Source organism: Lissotriton vulgaris, chromosome 6 (assembly GCF_964263255.1).
Source record: "Lissotriton vulgaris chromosome 6, aLisVul1.2, whole genome shotgun sequence".
Taxonomy (NCBI): Eukaryota; Metazoa; Chordata; class Amphibia; order Caudata; family Salamandridae; genus Lissotriton; species Lissotriton vulgaris.
Window position 1 is genome coordinate 1,171,245,306 of NC_141694.1, and position 16,269 is coordinate 1,171,261,574.

Consider the following 16,269-nt stretch of genomic DNA (forward strand, 5'->3'; position numbering starts at 1 on the left):
TGCAACAACATGTATCCGACATGTGGAAAAAATGCAACGTCACAGATTTGACTGCCTGACCTCCTGGTCCAACGACGACGAGACACGCAAGAGCATGAACTCCAACCACGCAGGATCTCCGTCAGACCCGTGCCCACACCACGTATTCAACAAAGCAGGCACTGCCATCGCACCCCAACTACGGAAGGTCATCAACATCTCCTTCGAAACAGCGACATTCCCGGAAAGCTGGAAACACACCGAAATCCACACCCTCCTCAAGAAGCCCAAGGCGGACCCCAAGGACCTCAAGAACTTCCGGCCCATCATCCTGCTCCTGTTCCCGGCGAAGGTCATTGAGAAAATCGTCAACATGCAACTGGCCCGCCACCTGGAAGACAACAACATCTTAGAACCGTCCCATTCCGGATTCAGATGCAACCACAGCACCGAGGCAGCCCTCATCGCCGCCACAGACAACATCAGGCACCAACTAGACAACGACGAAACATCAGCCCTCCTCCTGGACCTGTCAGCCGCCTTCGACACGGTCTGCCATCGCACTCTAAAGACATGCCTCCTACAAGCCGGAATCCAAGAGAAGGCCCTTGACTGGACCACGTTCTTCCTCTCCAACAGAACCCAGAGTGTCTGCCTCCCGCCCTTCCGATCCGAGGCCACCGACATCATCTGCAGCGTCCCCCAGGGTTCTTCCCTCAGCCCGACGCTGTTCAACTTCTACATGGCCCCCCTCGCACAAGTGGCCCGCCAGCACGACCTCAACATCATCTGCTACGCCGACGACACCCAGCTTATCCTCTCCCTCACCAAGGACCCGCACACCGCCAAAACCAACCTCCACGAGGGAATGAAGGCCGTTGCCGACTGGATGAGGAACAGCCGTCTGCAGCTGAACTCAGACAAGACGGAGGTACTCCTCCTCGGACCCACCCCTCCTCGGACCCACCCCCTCAGCCTGGGACGACTCCTGGTGGCCGACCACACTGGAAACAGCACCGACACCCACTGACCATGCACGCAACCTGGGATTAATCCTCAACTCCTCCCTCTCCATGTCTAAACAGGTTGGCGCTGTCTCCTCCTCCTGCTGTAACATCCTCCGCATTCTCCGCAGGATCTACAAGTGGATCTCGACCGAAACAAGAAGAACGGTGGCACAGGACCTCGTCAGCAGCAGACTGGACTACAGCAACGTACTCTACGCAGGAATCCCAGCCAAACACCTACGACGACTACAACGCATCCAAAACGCCTCCGCCCGACTGATCGTCAACGTCTCCCTCCACAGCCACATCACCCCCCACCTAAGAGACCTACACTAGCTCCCCGTCGACCAGAGGATAACCTTCAAGCTCCTCACCCACGCACACAAAGCACTCCACAACGCCAGACCAGCCTACCTTAACAGCAGACTCCGCTTCCACACCCCCACCCGCCAGCTCCGCTCCGTCAGCCTCGCCCACGCTGCTGTCCCCCGCATCCAGCGAACAACCTCCGGCGGCAGATCCTTCTCCTACCTTGCCGCCAAGACCTGGAACACCCTCCCTACCCACCTACGGCAGGCGCAGGACCTGCTTGCCTTCAGAAAACTCCTCAAGACCTGGCTCTACGAGCAGTAGCGGCACCCCCTCCCCTCAGCGCCTTGGGACCCTCACGGGTAAGTAGCGTGCTTTACAAGTACTCTGATTGATTGATTGATTGATTGATTGATTTGTTAAGGGACAGGTTGTTAAGGCCATGAGACAAGCTGTCCCTATCCACCCCGCATCTATTACAATTTGAGGTAACATTTGCATTTCATTACAGAGATTGGCAGATGTTTTGTATAAACGACGTACAGTAAAATGCTACATCCGCAGATTTGACGGCATCAGCAGGCTTCTATGTTATGAAATGCTCTTGATGAACGACTTTGTAATGTTGAAATCTTATTTATTGCTTCATTTATTGCAGAAATTTTCTATATAGTTTGTGCAGTTATATAAAAAAAAAGCATAAAAAACTCTACTAATATTAGGCTCTAAAGGGGTAACAATCTTCTCACAATGGCACTTTTAAGTTACCACTCATTTCAAAGGTTGACAAACAGAATCTGGAGATATTTAAAAAAATATACCTTTGGGAATTTGGACTGAACAGCACATGACCCAGGGATATATGTCTTATGTGCAAAGACTTCAACCATGGAAGTGTAGATCTCCACAAATGGAGGTATATGTTAAGTAGTAAAAGTGAGAGGGATAAAATGGGGGTGGTGGCTGCACTGGCTCGGGCCTCGGCTGGGCTGGCCTCCTGGCTCTAGTCTAGGCTATGAGGGCTGACTCGGAGCAGAGCAGGCGTCGTATTTGCGCATTCTAATGGAATAAGAGGGAGTTTGTTATTGGATTGCCATACTGTACTCGCTACTAATTGAAAACAGGCAACTAGCTTGGACTCCATTAAAGTCATTTGGAGATGCTTTCCTGCTGAGTCAGGGCTCCAGGTGTTCACATTCACCACATTCACCCGATTTGTATGTCTAAATGTAGAATCCCCAACTAAAGCTGCCATGGCAATACATATGTGCTGTAGTTTCTAAGCTTTCCCCTCGGGTCACATCCCTACAAACAAACGGTCCCTAGCAGCCACTTCTTCTATGTTTCCCCAATCAACTATGTAGGCCTTGTACAGTGCACTACTTAGCTGAAAAAAAATAAACTATCAGATTTTTTATTACCGCTCTGCACTACATAGGGACTAATGACGTAATTTATGGCTGTCAGAGCATCCAGTGTGGTTTGCGCTCCCCAGGCTCACTGCGCAGATTAAAAGCACAATATAGGCGACCACTCCCACCCTCAGATTAGAGGGAACTGTGCTCATAAGTACACTCTGCCTGTAGAATAACATTCTGAGCCCGGGCTGAGCTAAACACAGTACCACTGCAAATAGACTGCAGGCTAGATGGCTGCTTTCAGAGCAGGATGGGCTCCCTTTACCTGCACATAGCTGCATATCCCAATTACAGTTGTACAGTTGTGACCCCCTGTAGTTTGGAGCTGGTTTTAACATCTTCCAGTCCAGCCCTGCCTGAGTTCTAAATCTATATCTGTGCATAACCAAAAGCCAGAGTACTTCATTTTTATGATGAGACTTGTAGGTTTGAGTTGAGTTGTTGTTGGAATGTTTCCTAACTGGAAAAGGGAAAGTGAGAATGAATATGGCTTGATTTTGGGAATTTAGAATGGTGAAGGAATTTGGAATGAGTGGCAATTGGAAGTCAGTTGGAAGATGGCCTCTTATCCTGCACTAATTTCTTCCGTTTTAAATTTTGAAGTACTGAAGGGGTGCCAAAGGCAAGGCTGTCTGCGCCCATCCGTGTCTGTACAGTACTCAGAACCTGGGTCTGATCACCAGGCGAGCGGCATGCACAGCAGTTGTTTTGTGAGGGCAAAGGAAGCCGAGTCCATTATCCACACTTTGAATGGGGACTGAGAAGTGAGAACAAAAAGGGATAAAACGGAGCGAAATGCCAATAACATCCTTTCTTATTGCGTTACCAAAACATAGCGCTTTAAAACCTGGGGGTGGTGCAGGCGCTCAAGGCGCGCACGTTCCATGCCAAGCAGGCCAGGAGGAGGACTACTCTAGTTGTAGTTTTAAGGGCATATGTTTGATGACCTTAAGCAAGACACTTCATAACATTTAATTGAGTCACACTCACGGCTATGAAGATGTGCTCAGGTTAAACACAAGTTAGGCCTCCCTCTCTGTGTTAGAGGCTGGTCTGTTTGAGTGATCTGTGTTGTGTCTCTCTAGTAACACTTCTATGCATTGATTTTTCAAGACCTGATTTTACTTCATTTAACTTTGTTTACCCCCTATTTTTTTGTTTCTACCTTAATATTGATTACACACTTTCTTTGATATACTCTGTTGTACGCATATAAGGTCATTTCCATGCTATGGATTCTACGGAGTAGTCAGCCTGTCTTTCTGTCTGTCTCTATCCACATTTAAATGTAAACATTATGGGTGTTACCGGAGTCAGTCAGGCTGACTGTCTAGTGTCTATCCACATTTAAAGATACATTTTATTGGTGGTGCCAGACTCGGAGTCACTTCTTCTGTCTGTCTATCTACCTACATGACTACCTACCTAATCCATCTATCCAACAAGCCACCCACCCAACCATCCATACCTCAATCCATCCATCCATCCATCCACACACATGGGGGGCTGTTCTCACTTTTCCTTTGTTCACTACTTGTGTCTATTTTTGGTGCTCTCTGAAAGAATGTCTACAGGTACATATGACCGGGTGGGTAACCTGGTGCTCTTTAAGGTCATCATCTACTATTTACTGTGAAAGTTGATACATGTGAATATGTAATGAAAAATGTGATGTAAAATTCACTATTTTGGTCTGTCTTTTTCCAAAATTGTCAGCCATCCAAAGTCTGACGGTCATCAGGGGGCCAGGACTGCTTCAGTGGCTAACTCCCCAGTCCCTGCTGCAGTTGTTTTTCCTGTGTCTTTTCCGCATCACACCACAAGATCTGGCAGAGTGGTTCGAGCGCCTTGGCGACTCATTGAGGAACTATGATGTGTATGTTTTTTTATTTTTTATTTAACAAAGGGGTAGATGTAATCTCTTGTGTATTATTGAGTGTCTCTAGAGAGGTAACTGATTGGTTGTGGTTAATAAAATTCATGACTCAGTATGTGTGTCAGTTAACGGTTACATTCTAGAGCACGGGTACTCTCAAACTTTCTCTCGGGGCCAAATTTACAGTGCGGTGTGTGGCCGAGGGCTGCACCCGTGTTGGCAGGGTCAGAGGGGGAGGATGGGTGGTGCTAGAGAAAAAAGAACTCTCCTTCCCTCCCTCTGTCTGTCGCCCTCCCTCTGTCTGTCGCCCTCCCTCTGTCTGTCGCCCTCCCTCTGTCTGTCGCCCTCCCTCTGTCTGTCGCCCTCCCTCTGTCTGTCGCCCTCCCTCTGTCTGTCGCCCTCCACCTCTCCCTCTGGTCTCCCTCCCTCTGTCTGTCGCTCTCCCTCCCTCTCCCTCTTTCTTCCTCTGTCTCCCTCCCTCTCCCTCTTTCCCTCTCTCTGTCTCCCTCCCTCTCCCTCTTTCTCCCTCCCTCTCCCTCTTTCCCCCTCTCCCTCTTTCTCCCTCTGTCTCCCTCCCTCTCCCTCTTTCCCCCTCTCTGTCTCCCTCTTTCCCCCTCTCTGTCTCCCTCTTTCTCCCTCTCTGTCTCCCTCTTTCCCCCTCTCTGTCTCCCTCTTTCCCCCTCTCTGTCTCCCTCTTTCCCCCTCTCTGTCTCCCTCTTTCCCCCTCTCTGTCTCCCTCTTTCCCCCTCTCTGTCTCCCTCTTTCTCCCTCTCTGTCTCCCTCTTTCTCCCTCTCTTTCTCCCTCTCTTTCTCCCTCTCTGTCTCCCTCTTCCTCTGTCGCCCTCCCTCCCTTCCTTGGTCTGTCTCCCTCCCTTCCTTGGTCTGTCTCCCTCCCTCCCTCGGTCTGTCTCCCTCCCTCCCTCGGTCTGTCTCCCTCCGTCACCCTCTGTCTCCCTCACCCTGTGTGTGTGTGTGTGTGTGGCAGCTGGGCTGAGACAGCTTCCCGGCACACACACAGCTGCACCCCAGTACTTCACAGGTCTTTAAAAGACCATTTGCTTGTTAATGAGGATTTGTTGTATTTCACCTCTTCTTAGCGCCCCTGCATCTCTACTCTGACTATCGCTGGAATCGCCCGCCCCCATAGAGCAGAGCCTTACGGAGTCCGAGCTGCCGCAGCGGTGTTTTCTGACACTCTTTAAAAAAAAAAAAAAAAAAAAAAAAAATAGGTACGGGGCGTGGCCAAGATGGCGACGGAGTAGGACGTGCCAGCGAGCTCCTCCGGCACCCCGAGCCCTTCATCGCCTTGTATAGCTGTCCTGGGGCGATTTCTGCTCCGGAATCTACTTTATTGGGGTTACTGAGGTGCCCCGAATGCTTTTGAGCCTTTTCCCGACGAGCTACGACCAAGACCGGCGGACTTAGCCGAGGTGTTGAGGCGGCGACGCACATGCACTAGTGCGGCCTACACTGCATCGCCCGGAGAGCATCGGCTGCCATTACCCGGGGGACCCTGGGCCACAGCGACGTGCGGAGAGGAGCGATCGCACTGCAGGATACCCTGACTGGGGCCGTCACGAACTTACTCTAACCCCCTGTGGCTCATCTTGGCTCACATCGCCTGGACGGAGGTGGCGAGGAGGCGCCGACCTGTCTGGCGGCTGCTGGACAGCGCAGAGAGACGGGGGGAGAGGAGGTGCTGATCCGATCCTACCCCTTATAGCCCTGGGGTGACTCAGCGGACATTGAGTTTGCACGGCTTGCGGGAGTATGTGGAGGACCTTTTCCTGCAGATTCTAGCAGAAACGGACCTCTCGGAGATCCGCATGGACAGAGTGCATCGAGTTGGGCTGCCACGTGGCGCGCGCTCGCCGCCGCCGGACATTTTAGTTTGTGTCCACGACTTTCAATTAAAAGAGAGGATCCTACGAAAAGCCAGGGATATTAACAACCTGCAGTTTCGGGGACACAGCCCCCAGCTCTTTCATGACTTGGCGGCCTCCACATTGCAGAAGCGGCGGGACTTCCGCCCGGTCACAACTTTCCTGCGGGACCACGGGGTGTCATACTCCTGGGGCCACCCCTTTCGGCTCATCTTTAGATGGCAGAACAGACTGGTGCAAATACGATCCCTGGCGGCTGCCAGGGAACTTCTGGGCATGGAAGAGGAGGCCGCGTTGGCTGGCGCCAGCGCTTCCCCAAGAAGACGACGCCGTTCCCGCTCCCCGGCATGGCAGAGAGTGGGCCGCCTTGGAGTGGCGGAGGGCCCGACTCCCTCGGCGAGCCAAAATGAGAGGGGAGAGGTCCTTGCCTCTGTGGCTTTGGTGACTGATTCGGGCCGGATAGACAGCTCTTCGGCAGCCTAGGCTCCCCCAACGGCGGCCCGTGGGGCCGAAGGGGCTCTACCACCTCAGGTACATTAAGGGACCGTGTTCCATTGGAGGGTTACCCCGACCCTGAACTCGAGGGGGGCATTACCCGGGTCTTCTACCCCCGACCCTAATGGTCATGTCCGGCTGCTTCTTTTCTTGGTGTACTTGTTCTCTTTCCGGTTCTAGAACTGTTTTTTCTACTTATCTTCTTGGGGCTCTTTTGGTTTGGGGGGGGTTGTTTTGGACTGGGCTCAGTGGTGGTAGCGGTGGATCTGGTGTGAATGCGGGTGTGGTCGGGTTGTTTATGACGCTACAGGGGGCATTATGTAGAGCGGTATGTGGGAGGGGATGTCTAAATGATGCCTGTTACGATAGGTTCCTGGAATGTTAAAGGCCTTAATTCCCCCCAAAAGCGTCGGAAGGTGTGGAAATATATTATAGATCATCAATTGGATGTGGTGGGAGTGCAGGAGACTCATTTGGCCCGCAGGGACAAAACCAGGCTTAAGAATAGGCAATACCCACTGATATACAGGTCTTCTTCCGCCACTAAGCATTGGGGGGGGTAGCACTTCTGTTTCTTTCTACACTGCAATTTCAACCCATGGTGGTGCGCAGCGACAAGGAGGGTAGATGGCTGATGGTGAAGGGGATGCTCCTAGGCAAGCTCTACACATGGGTAGTTCTCTATACGCCGAACACGGGCCAAAATGGGTTCCTTGAGGCTTTCATGCGGGAGGTGGGAGATTTTGGGGAGGGTGCTTTGATAGTGATGGGGGACTTCAATTTGGTGTGGGACAAAGGTCTGGATTGCTCGCACCAACAGGGAACGGAGGCGGGCCTCTTCTCCCCTGAGTTGCGGGATGCTATGGACAGTCTGGGTCTCATTGATGGCTGGCGCGCCCTCCACCCACACACTAGAGACTACACGTTCTTCTCCCATGTTCACCACACGTATTCGCGTCTCAATCACATCTTTCTGAACCAGTCATTACAGGGGGACTTGCGGGAAAGTAGGATATTCCCACTCTCTGTATCAGATCACAGCCTCTTGGCAGTATGCTTGACTTGGGCTCCGGGGATGTCCCCCCCACCGCAAATGGTACTTCCCTGTCTCACTTACACGTGATCAGGAGTCGTGCACTAAACTCAGGGCGGCCATTGATGAATTCTTTGAGTTTAATAAAGAAGGGGACACCTCGGTTTTTACCCAATGGGACGCCTTTAAGGCGACGACACGGGGCACGTGCATTGCGCTGAACTCCGCCCTGAACAAACTTAGGCGTGAGGAAAGGGAGGCGCTGGAGGCGGAGTTAGCGACGCTTGAAACTGCGCACAAGCAGAATTCTTCTCGAAGGACGCTCCGTCCACTTGCTGCAGTGCGGGGTAAACTCAGGGCCCACTATAATAATCGGGCGGAGTATACCCTCCTGCGCTTATGACGTCTTTCTTACGCACAAGGCAATAAAGTGGGGAAACATCTTGTTCGACAGCTTCGCGATAAGCGTGAGAGAGAATATGTGGGTGGCATCCGGGCGCCCTCGGGCGCCTTGGAGCATCAAGACGCAGCCAAGGCGGAACTCTTCGGCAAATTCTATGCCGCCCTGTACTCGGCGGATAGCCTGGTGCCGGAGGATCAAGAGGAGTACCTGAGGGCTCATCTGCTTCTGCAGGTTTCCAAGGAGTGGAGTGACCTTCTGGAGGCCCCCTTTACTAGGGAGGAGGTGTTGGCCGCAATTAAGTCCCTTAAACCGCTTAAGGCGCCTGGCCCAGATGGCTTCACGGCGCCCTTCTATCAGACCTTTGCCTCTGAGCTGGGGGACTTCCTGGTGACCCTTTTTAATGGCATGAGCGAGGCGGGCCAGACTACGGGCTCCATGGCGGAGGCAATGATCTCGATTATCCCCAAAGCCGGGAAGGACCCCTCGAAGTGTGAGTCATACCGGCCCATAGCTCTACTGAATGTGGACGCTAAATTATACTCCTCCATCTTGGCTGCACGGCTCCAACACCTTATGCCTGCCCTTATCCATCCCGATCAATCAGGATTTATAAAGGGCCGCCAGACCCACGACAACACCAGAACGATCGGGTAGACTGGACCTTTCTCTTTGGTACGCTGGCGCCCTTTGGCTTTTCCCCCAAATTCATAGATATGCTTCGGGCCAACTACCACAGTCCTCGATCAAGGGTCATGGTTAATGGCCATGTTTCACCCTTCTTTGCACACTCCCGGGGTACGAGGCAGGGCTGTCCCCTATCTCCCCTACTCTTTGCGCTCAGCATTGAACCCCTACCCCTTAGGGTGCGGGAGGACCGGACATTAGTGGTCTCCCCTTCTCAGGAGAGCAACATAAAATCTCCCTTTTTGCTGATGACGTTCTACTGTCACTAGCGGACCCGGGAAACTCCCTTCCGCGGGTACAGGAGGTACTCTCTCAGTTTGAAGCTGTGGCGGGTTTTCGGGTCAACCCTACCAAATCATACATCCTTAACCTCACGCTATCGTCTGCTGAGGTGGACCGTATCCGGCCGCTCACGCCCCTGTCATGGTCTAGCTCCTCTTTACAATACCTCGGGGTCCGGCTGACCTCATCTGTCACCACTCTGTATGCGGCCAACTTCCCACCTTTGCTGGCCCAGATACAGACTGAGCTTAATCGGTGGAAGCACATGTTCATTTCTTGGCTGGGCCTCGTCCATGCTGTTATAATGACGATGCTCCCTAAGCTCTTATACCTGTTTCAAGCGCTCCCTATTGCTTTAGATGCGGGCTTTTTTAAGCGTGTTAAGACCATGATCCTACATTACATCTGGCAGGGGGGTCGCGCTAGACTTTCCTTTCTCACGCTGCGACGGCCTTTGAAGAAGGGTGGGGTAGGCCTCCCAGATATGCATCTCTATTATAAGGCGGCGCAACTCCGAGTGCTGGTCGAGTGGACCCAGATGGAATCGGAGAAGCACTGGCTGCATATGGATAGGAGTGTGGCGGGGAGGTCGATATGGGACCTGGTCTGGAAGGCGAAGGGGGACCGCCCTCGGAACGCCTATATTAGCACGCCTACGAGTACCACCCTAAAGGTCTGGGACTCCGTTTCTAACGATGAGAGGTGGACTTCCTTCCCGTCCCCCTTCACCCCTATACATTTTAACCCGGCCTTTCCAACGGCTCTCACGGAGGGCCCATTTGATGGGTGGAGAGCGGGGGGATGTTACGCGCTCACGCACCTGTTTCATGGTTATGAGCCACTTACCTTCCACAACTGCATGCGTGATTATGCGGTGTTACCATCCGAGTGTTACCGACATGCTCAAATGCTACACTGGGCATTGTCTCCGGAGGTGCGAGATGCAGCGACAAGGCCTCCCACTGATTTCGAATCCTTTATCACCCGCACCACAACCATGAGAGGGGTGATCTCCTTCCTCTATGACCTTCTGCTGGCCACGGCTATCTCGCCTCGCCCTAGATACATGAGTTTGTGGGAAGAGCACTTGGGTCGGGATATCTCTGATGAGGAGTGGACTCACCTCTGGCGTGACCTGCACAGATTTAATCATTCCATTGACCTTAGGGAGGCCCACATGAAAACGATGATGGACTGGTATCTTTACCCAGCCTGGTTGAAAAAGATCTTTCCCTCTACGTCGGATAGATGTTGGCGGGGTTGTGGTCTCTTGGGGGATTTCCGCCATATTTGGTGGGACTGCCCTGTCATTCGCCCCTACTGGGAGGAGATACTGCCAAAAATCAAGGATGTGTTGGGTTACCCGGTTCCGGACTCGATAAGCTTCGTTCTCTTGGGTCTCCGTGATCCGCTCCTGGAGCATCAGACCATAGCGGATAAACAAATCCTTTGGCTCTGCATGGGTGCAGCCAAGCTGACCTTGGCGGCGGCTTGGAAAAAGAAGGAGGCCCCTGCACTTTCCCTCTGGTATGCTAGGTTGTGGAAACTTCTGAGTATGGAACGCATGGCGGATGTTTTCAGAAGAGATTTCAAAAACTTCATCTTCAGATGGGGTCCGCTAGTTCGCTTCCTTTCTCAAGGTCTACCGTCAGCGGTCTGCCCGCCCACTTACGTGCACTCCATTTGTTCCAAGTGTGAGAGATTGTTCGGATGTGTGCCTGTTACTTGGCTGCCACCACTGGAGGGGGGGGTTGGAGGGTTACAGGAGTTTGGGGGGAGGGTGTTTTGTTTTGTCTATCTCTGTGGGGGGTGGGTCTTTGTGTTTCACCCCGCAGCATTGTGTTCTTATGGCCGAGAAACGAGGAGGCGCAAATTAGACTGATCGAATGAGCCCCAGGTTTGGGCGGCTTTTGCCTGGCGCCACTGTGAACAGATGCCTTTCTATGGACTCCCCACTGGGGACAACAATGTTGGCTGGCGGACTTTGAGAATCATCCTGGCTGGGGTGGCCGCGTTGTCCAATCTTCAGCAATATTGAACTCCTATGCCATGTAGAGTGAGCTCCTGCGAGGGCTTTTGTAGCATTTACTGTGTTTCTGTCCTTCCCTTACTTCCCTTTCTCTTCCTTCTTATACTTTCAATAAAAATATCTTTAACAAAAAAAAAATAGGTACAATGTCTGCAAGGTCTGCGGGCCGCCATTGGAAGGCTTGCCGGGACCCGAGCTGTAGAGAATAAAGACTTATAACACCGAGCTCCGTGTGTGGCTAGATTAATGCTACATGGCTGGGGAGGATGCTACAAAGAATACAGTCAAATGAGAGGACCGAAGTGGAATTTGTGTCCATGGACCACAGCTTTAGGAGGCGGGGTATTTAGCCATGGAGTAAGACCTGTTCCTGCAAGAGGTGGGTTTTTAGTTCTTTTCTGAAGTGCAGGAGCAAAGAAGTAAAAAAAAAACAGAATGGATCTCCAGACGCTGGTTGCATAGATGTAAAAGGCTTGTTTCTTAAAGTTTTGCATGGTATGTTTCTCTGTACTTTATGACTTTGAGTCTCTCAGTGCTTCTGCTTCTCATTTTTCAACAGTCTCCCTAGATAATAAGCTCTTCTGCCAGGTATAACACTGAGCTGGCACACGTTTGTTGCATGTGTTGCAACAGATCTTGACAGTGACGCAAGGCCTGCAGGGTAGATATTATTAGGACGTTGGTGACAGTCAACTGACTTGAATCTCTTGCTGAAACCCACACAGACACAAAGAACACCATTCAATATATCACTGCTGAGTAAGGGAAGTCAGTGAGTAGGGTATAGTAGTCATCCGGGTGGTAGAGGACCAGTGTTTATAGGTGGCTCTGAAGTCTGTTTTAACTAGACAGCTTTATTTGCTGCAACATTGAGAACTGTTATGTTATGCGGATTGTATGTGTATTATATAGTATTGCTGCATTTACATTGTATTTAAAACCTCAGAAGACCACACAGCTTGCTTTATGGATCGTTAAGTAAGTTGATTATCCATTTAATTGTTGGGCATGTTTGGTAGAGTTTATGGCACAGCCTCTATTGCGTGTCAAGCCTGAGCTTTAGACATGTTTTACAATTATGCTGCAAGTAGCTTGTTTAAGCAGAGCTTGTGCCTGAAGAAAATTAGTCCGATATAGAATGGTGTTGCACACTTACCTTTCCAGCTTTCAAGCTGCGCTTGAAGGTTCGTATGTTAGGTAGAGCCAGGTCTTGCTTTCTGGAAATCTTCATAGATGTAAATTATCACTATTGATGCAGGGAAATATTTCTGCAGCTAAACTTTCTCTACAGAAAAATAACTCCCACTGATGCTATACTTTCTGGATGAATGAATAATAATGAGCTGGTCATTATGACTCAAATGTTCCTGTTTTGAAAATAAATTAAATGTTCTGTCTGAAAAAAGTCCTGAGCAGAGGATCACCCATTGGGCGAAACACAGACTTTAAAGAAATACTTGTTGCAGTTGTAAGCTATTTCAGAATTTGAGAGGCATTGGTGTTTTGGTTGGCCAGTAGGATTCCTAATCACTTCTCTATTTCGTTTCATTTAGTTGCCCGTTTGTGTATGGATATGACATTGGGAGAATGAAACTAGGCTTGTCCTCTCTTGCTCTCTCTGTGTGAAGGAAGTGTTTTGGTTGTGACAGTGCGGTCGTAGGAGTTCAGTTGAAAACTTGTCTGTTTTTGAAAAACCCATGTGGCAACCACATGTCCACGACATCAGCTTGAGGCAGCTAGTTGTGAAAATGGCATTGCCCTTCGTCCTCTGATGGAAGGGGAATAGTTTTTGTCACAATGAACTTGCCCTTGGCTGGACGATACTGAATCATTTGTTTCTACATTCAGTACATACTGTAGTGCACTAAACACCTGTAGATGGTAAGATATACAACACCTCTCAATTGCTTGGTATTCATTAATGTGTAGTCTGGTTTTTATTGGTGTAGTGCTGACCTAGCTATAAGAGGATACATCACATCAAGCTGTTCCCCATCAGAAACTCTGGATGCAAAGGTCAGCTCCAATAATAGCGCATTAACATAGAGGAAGATCTCTCTTTAAGAAGTGAAACTCCAGTTACAAGAATGAGGGCTATCTTTGTTTGAAACTTCAAAGCTGCAGGGATTGCCTAATTTATTGTTGACAATAGAGTTGTTCTGAGGAAGGCAAACTGTGCTGTTTCAAATCTGTTGAAACATATATCAATGCAACAACCTAATCTAGCTGGTTAGATCGGTCAATACATTTATGGTGGAACTTGTGTTGAATGATGTTGTTAAAATTGATGTACAGGCAAGAAGAGAATCAATCATTCATGCTCTAGCCAACTCCTGCCTGGAGAGGTTGGTTTCAATAGCAGTATATGTGGGAACTGAAGTGCAAATAGGACTTGCTATTCAGTTTCAAAATGTGTGGTTAATTTTATTTGCCCAAATGCATTTTTGATGAAATGTAGAATATCACATTGTGTGCAGTCTGTTATGAATGTTTCTACCCTATAAAAAATCAACATGGTTGAGATCTTGTAAAGTGTATGTGCTACATTAATATATTGATGTTTTAATATTCTTTAAAAAATAAATTGAACTTTTATGTTATTATACATCCGTAACAATGTATGTCAATTCAGTCTAGTGTGTAAGTTGTAAAAACCTGCAGAAGCAAAAGCAGATGGGGGTATCTTAGTTATTGTTTTACTTTCTTTGTCTTTTCTTCAATGCATTTACTTATACATGTTCTCAGAATAACACTTTTCAATTCACTAACTTAGTAACCTGCAGCTATCAGTAAATTAAACCGTTATGAAATGTTTACTGTCTTAAATCATGACTACTCATACAGTGGTTCCCTTTGGTCACTGTGTGATTGTCGTTGCCGTGTCTAAAATTGTACTTCCTCATTGTGCTAAGCAAACTATTTTATAAAACACTACAGCCAACCGCTTGTACAATCAGGGAATTCAAATCCTTCCGTTCAGTGTGATGGTGCTCAATTTGTACCCTAATCATTCTATATTTCATTGCTTGTTTGGGAAACTAACATTATAAATTTCCTTTTATTGCAACAGATAATCTCAACTATGAACACAAACGTGAATGATTTAGAGTTCATAAAATGCCCTAAGAGAAACCTTCAAATTGGAACTAAATTTGGAAAAGCCAAAGTGCAGTTATCGCAGGAGTCAAAGATGGAAACAAACTGCAGAACTCAAGTGTCCTCAGGAATTAACCGAGAACTAGGAGGAGGAAAAATCTCTCAATTTGAAAATGGCTTCCATAATCAGACTTATTACAGTAGACATCAGAGGAAACACAAAATAGAGATTTCCGAGAATCATACTGAAAATAAAACTGACAGCTTTGTAAAGCTTCTTGCATATCAACCTGACACCGAGCAAAAGAAGGCACGCTATTCATGCGCTGAATGCACGAAAACCTTCAGTGCAAAGACAAGTGTTACTAGGCACCGGAGAACACATACGGGAGAGAGACCATTTCAGTGCACGGAATGTGAGAAAAAGTTCATTCAGAATGGTGACCTTATTCGACACCAGAGGTCTCATTCGGGAGAAAGACCCTATACTTGTGCTGAATGTGACAAAAGCTTTGGTCAAAGGGGGCATCTTAGAAATCACCAGGAAATTCACAATAAAAACAAGAACTTGGGAATGTTAAACATAAGACAGGGTACCACAACTAAAGAGCAAAAAATGTATTTTTGCACTGAACAAGAGGACAACATCAGTGAACAAATATATATTAATGATCACCAGAAAAACCACACCAGTAAAAAAACACATTTGAGTTCTGAATGTGAAAAAGCACTCCAATGGAAAGATGATGTGATTACACATTGCATTACAACAAGTGGAAATTTAACTAGCTCATGCAGACAAAATGATGAAAGTTTTGTTCAAAACGTGAATCTTCTGGTAAAACAAAAAATGCTTGGGGAAGACCAAACCGGGAAGACACACACAATCATGGTTAAACTTATAGAGGTAACAATCATCAATGACTATTTTGTCCAGCGCATTGTAGATTCAGAAGAATGTCAAAATGGGCAGAAGGAATCGCCAACAAGAATATTGCAGAAGAAAATACTGATATAACTCAGATTGCATGTAATGCTAGTAGCTCTTCAAAATGCTTTGAGTCCTGTTACTTATTACAGGATGTCACAATCCGAGAAGATTTATTGCCTTAAGACAACTTTCAAGAAATGCATTTGCACTTAGTATGAGACAATAATGCCAAACGCTGTACTATCATGCCTTACTTTCAGGTCCCAAAAAGGTCACCAAAATTAGTTTCATAATGAAGCAATTACTGCAGGAGAAAAAGTGCTGTATAAAACTATGCAACTAACACAAAAGCCCTTTTGAAACATTGCTTAACGCGAGAAAATTAGTGAGGAAATGAGTGATAACAAGCCTTAATGTAGCACACTGCTCAAAACACTTAGATTTATTTGTTTTATGTTGGATTTGCAAAAAAAATTAATTGCACTACTTGAGATGTTAATCTAAGCATACAGGGTCATTAGCATCTGTGTACCAAATATTAAACACTTCTTGCACTGAAATCTGTTCTTTTCTTTAATCCCTGACTTGTTTTTTTCATTTGCTGTTGATGCTGTCTGTCTAATACCAAGTCTGTAATTTCTTCTGTTCTCCAGTATTAGGGGTGTCTTTCATAGATTCACATGCTTGAATATTCCCCGTCATCGAAGTGGGAGTCCCACGGTAAATAAAATAGCAATAATGCTAATATATATACATATGTAATATCATAATACATAATAAAACAGATAAAATATATACTGGAAAAACCTCAACAAAGGTTCCTACATAGGAATGCATTAGAGAG

The 16,269-nt window shown here is 48.1% G+C and overlaps 1 protein-coding gene across 2 annotated transcripts in view; it reads left to right on the forward strand.

Annotated features, from left to right (window-relative positions):
• Positions 1–15,985, forward strand: part of LOC147708595 (uncharacterized) — a 75,851-nt gene extending 59,866 nt beyond the window's left edge. For both annotated transcript variants that reach the window (XM_086927269.1, XM_086927270.1), the window contains exon 2: positions 14,469–15,985. In XM_086927269.1, coding sequence (XP_086783395.1) covers positions 14,481–15,512 — 1,032 coding nt within the window. In that variant the 5' untranslated portion in view covers positions 14,469–14,480 and the 3' untranslated portion in view covers positions 15,513–15,985. The remainder of the gene's footprint in view (positions 1–14,468) is intronic.
• Positions 15,986–16,269: the final 284 nt, after the last annotated feature.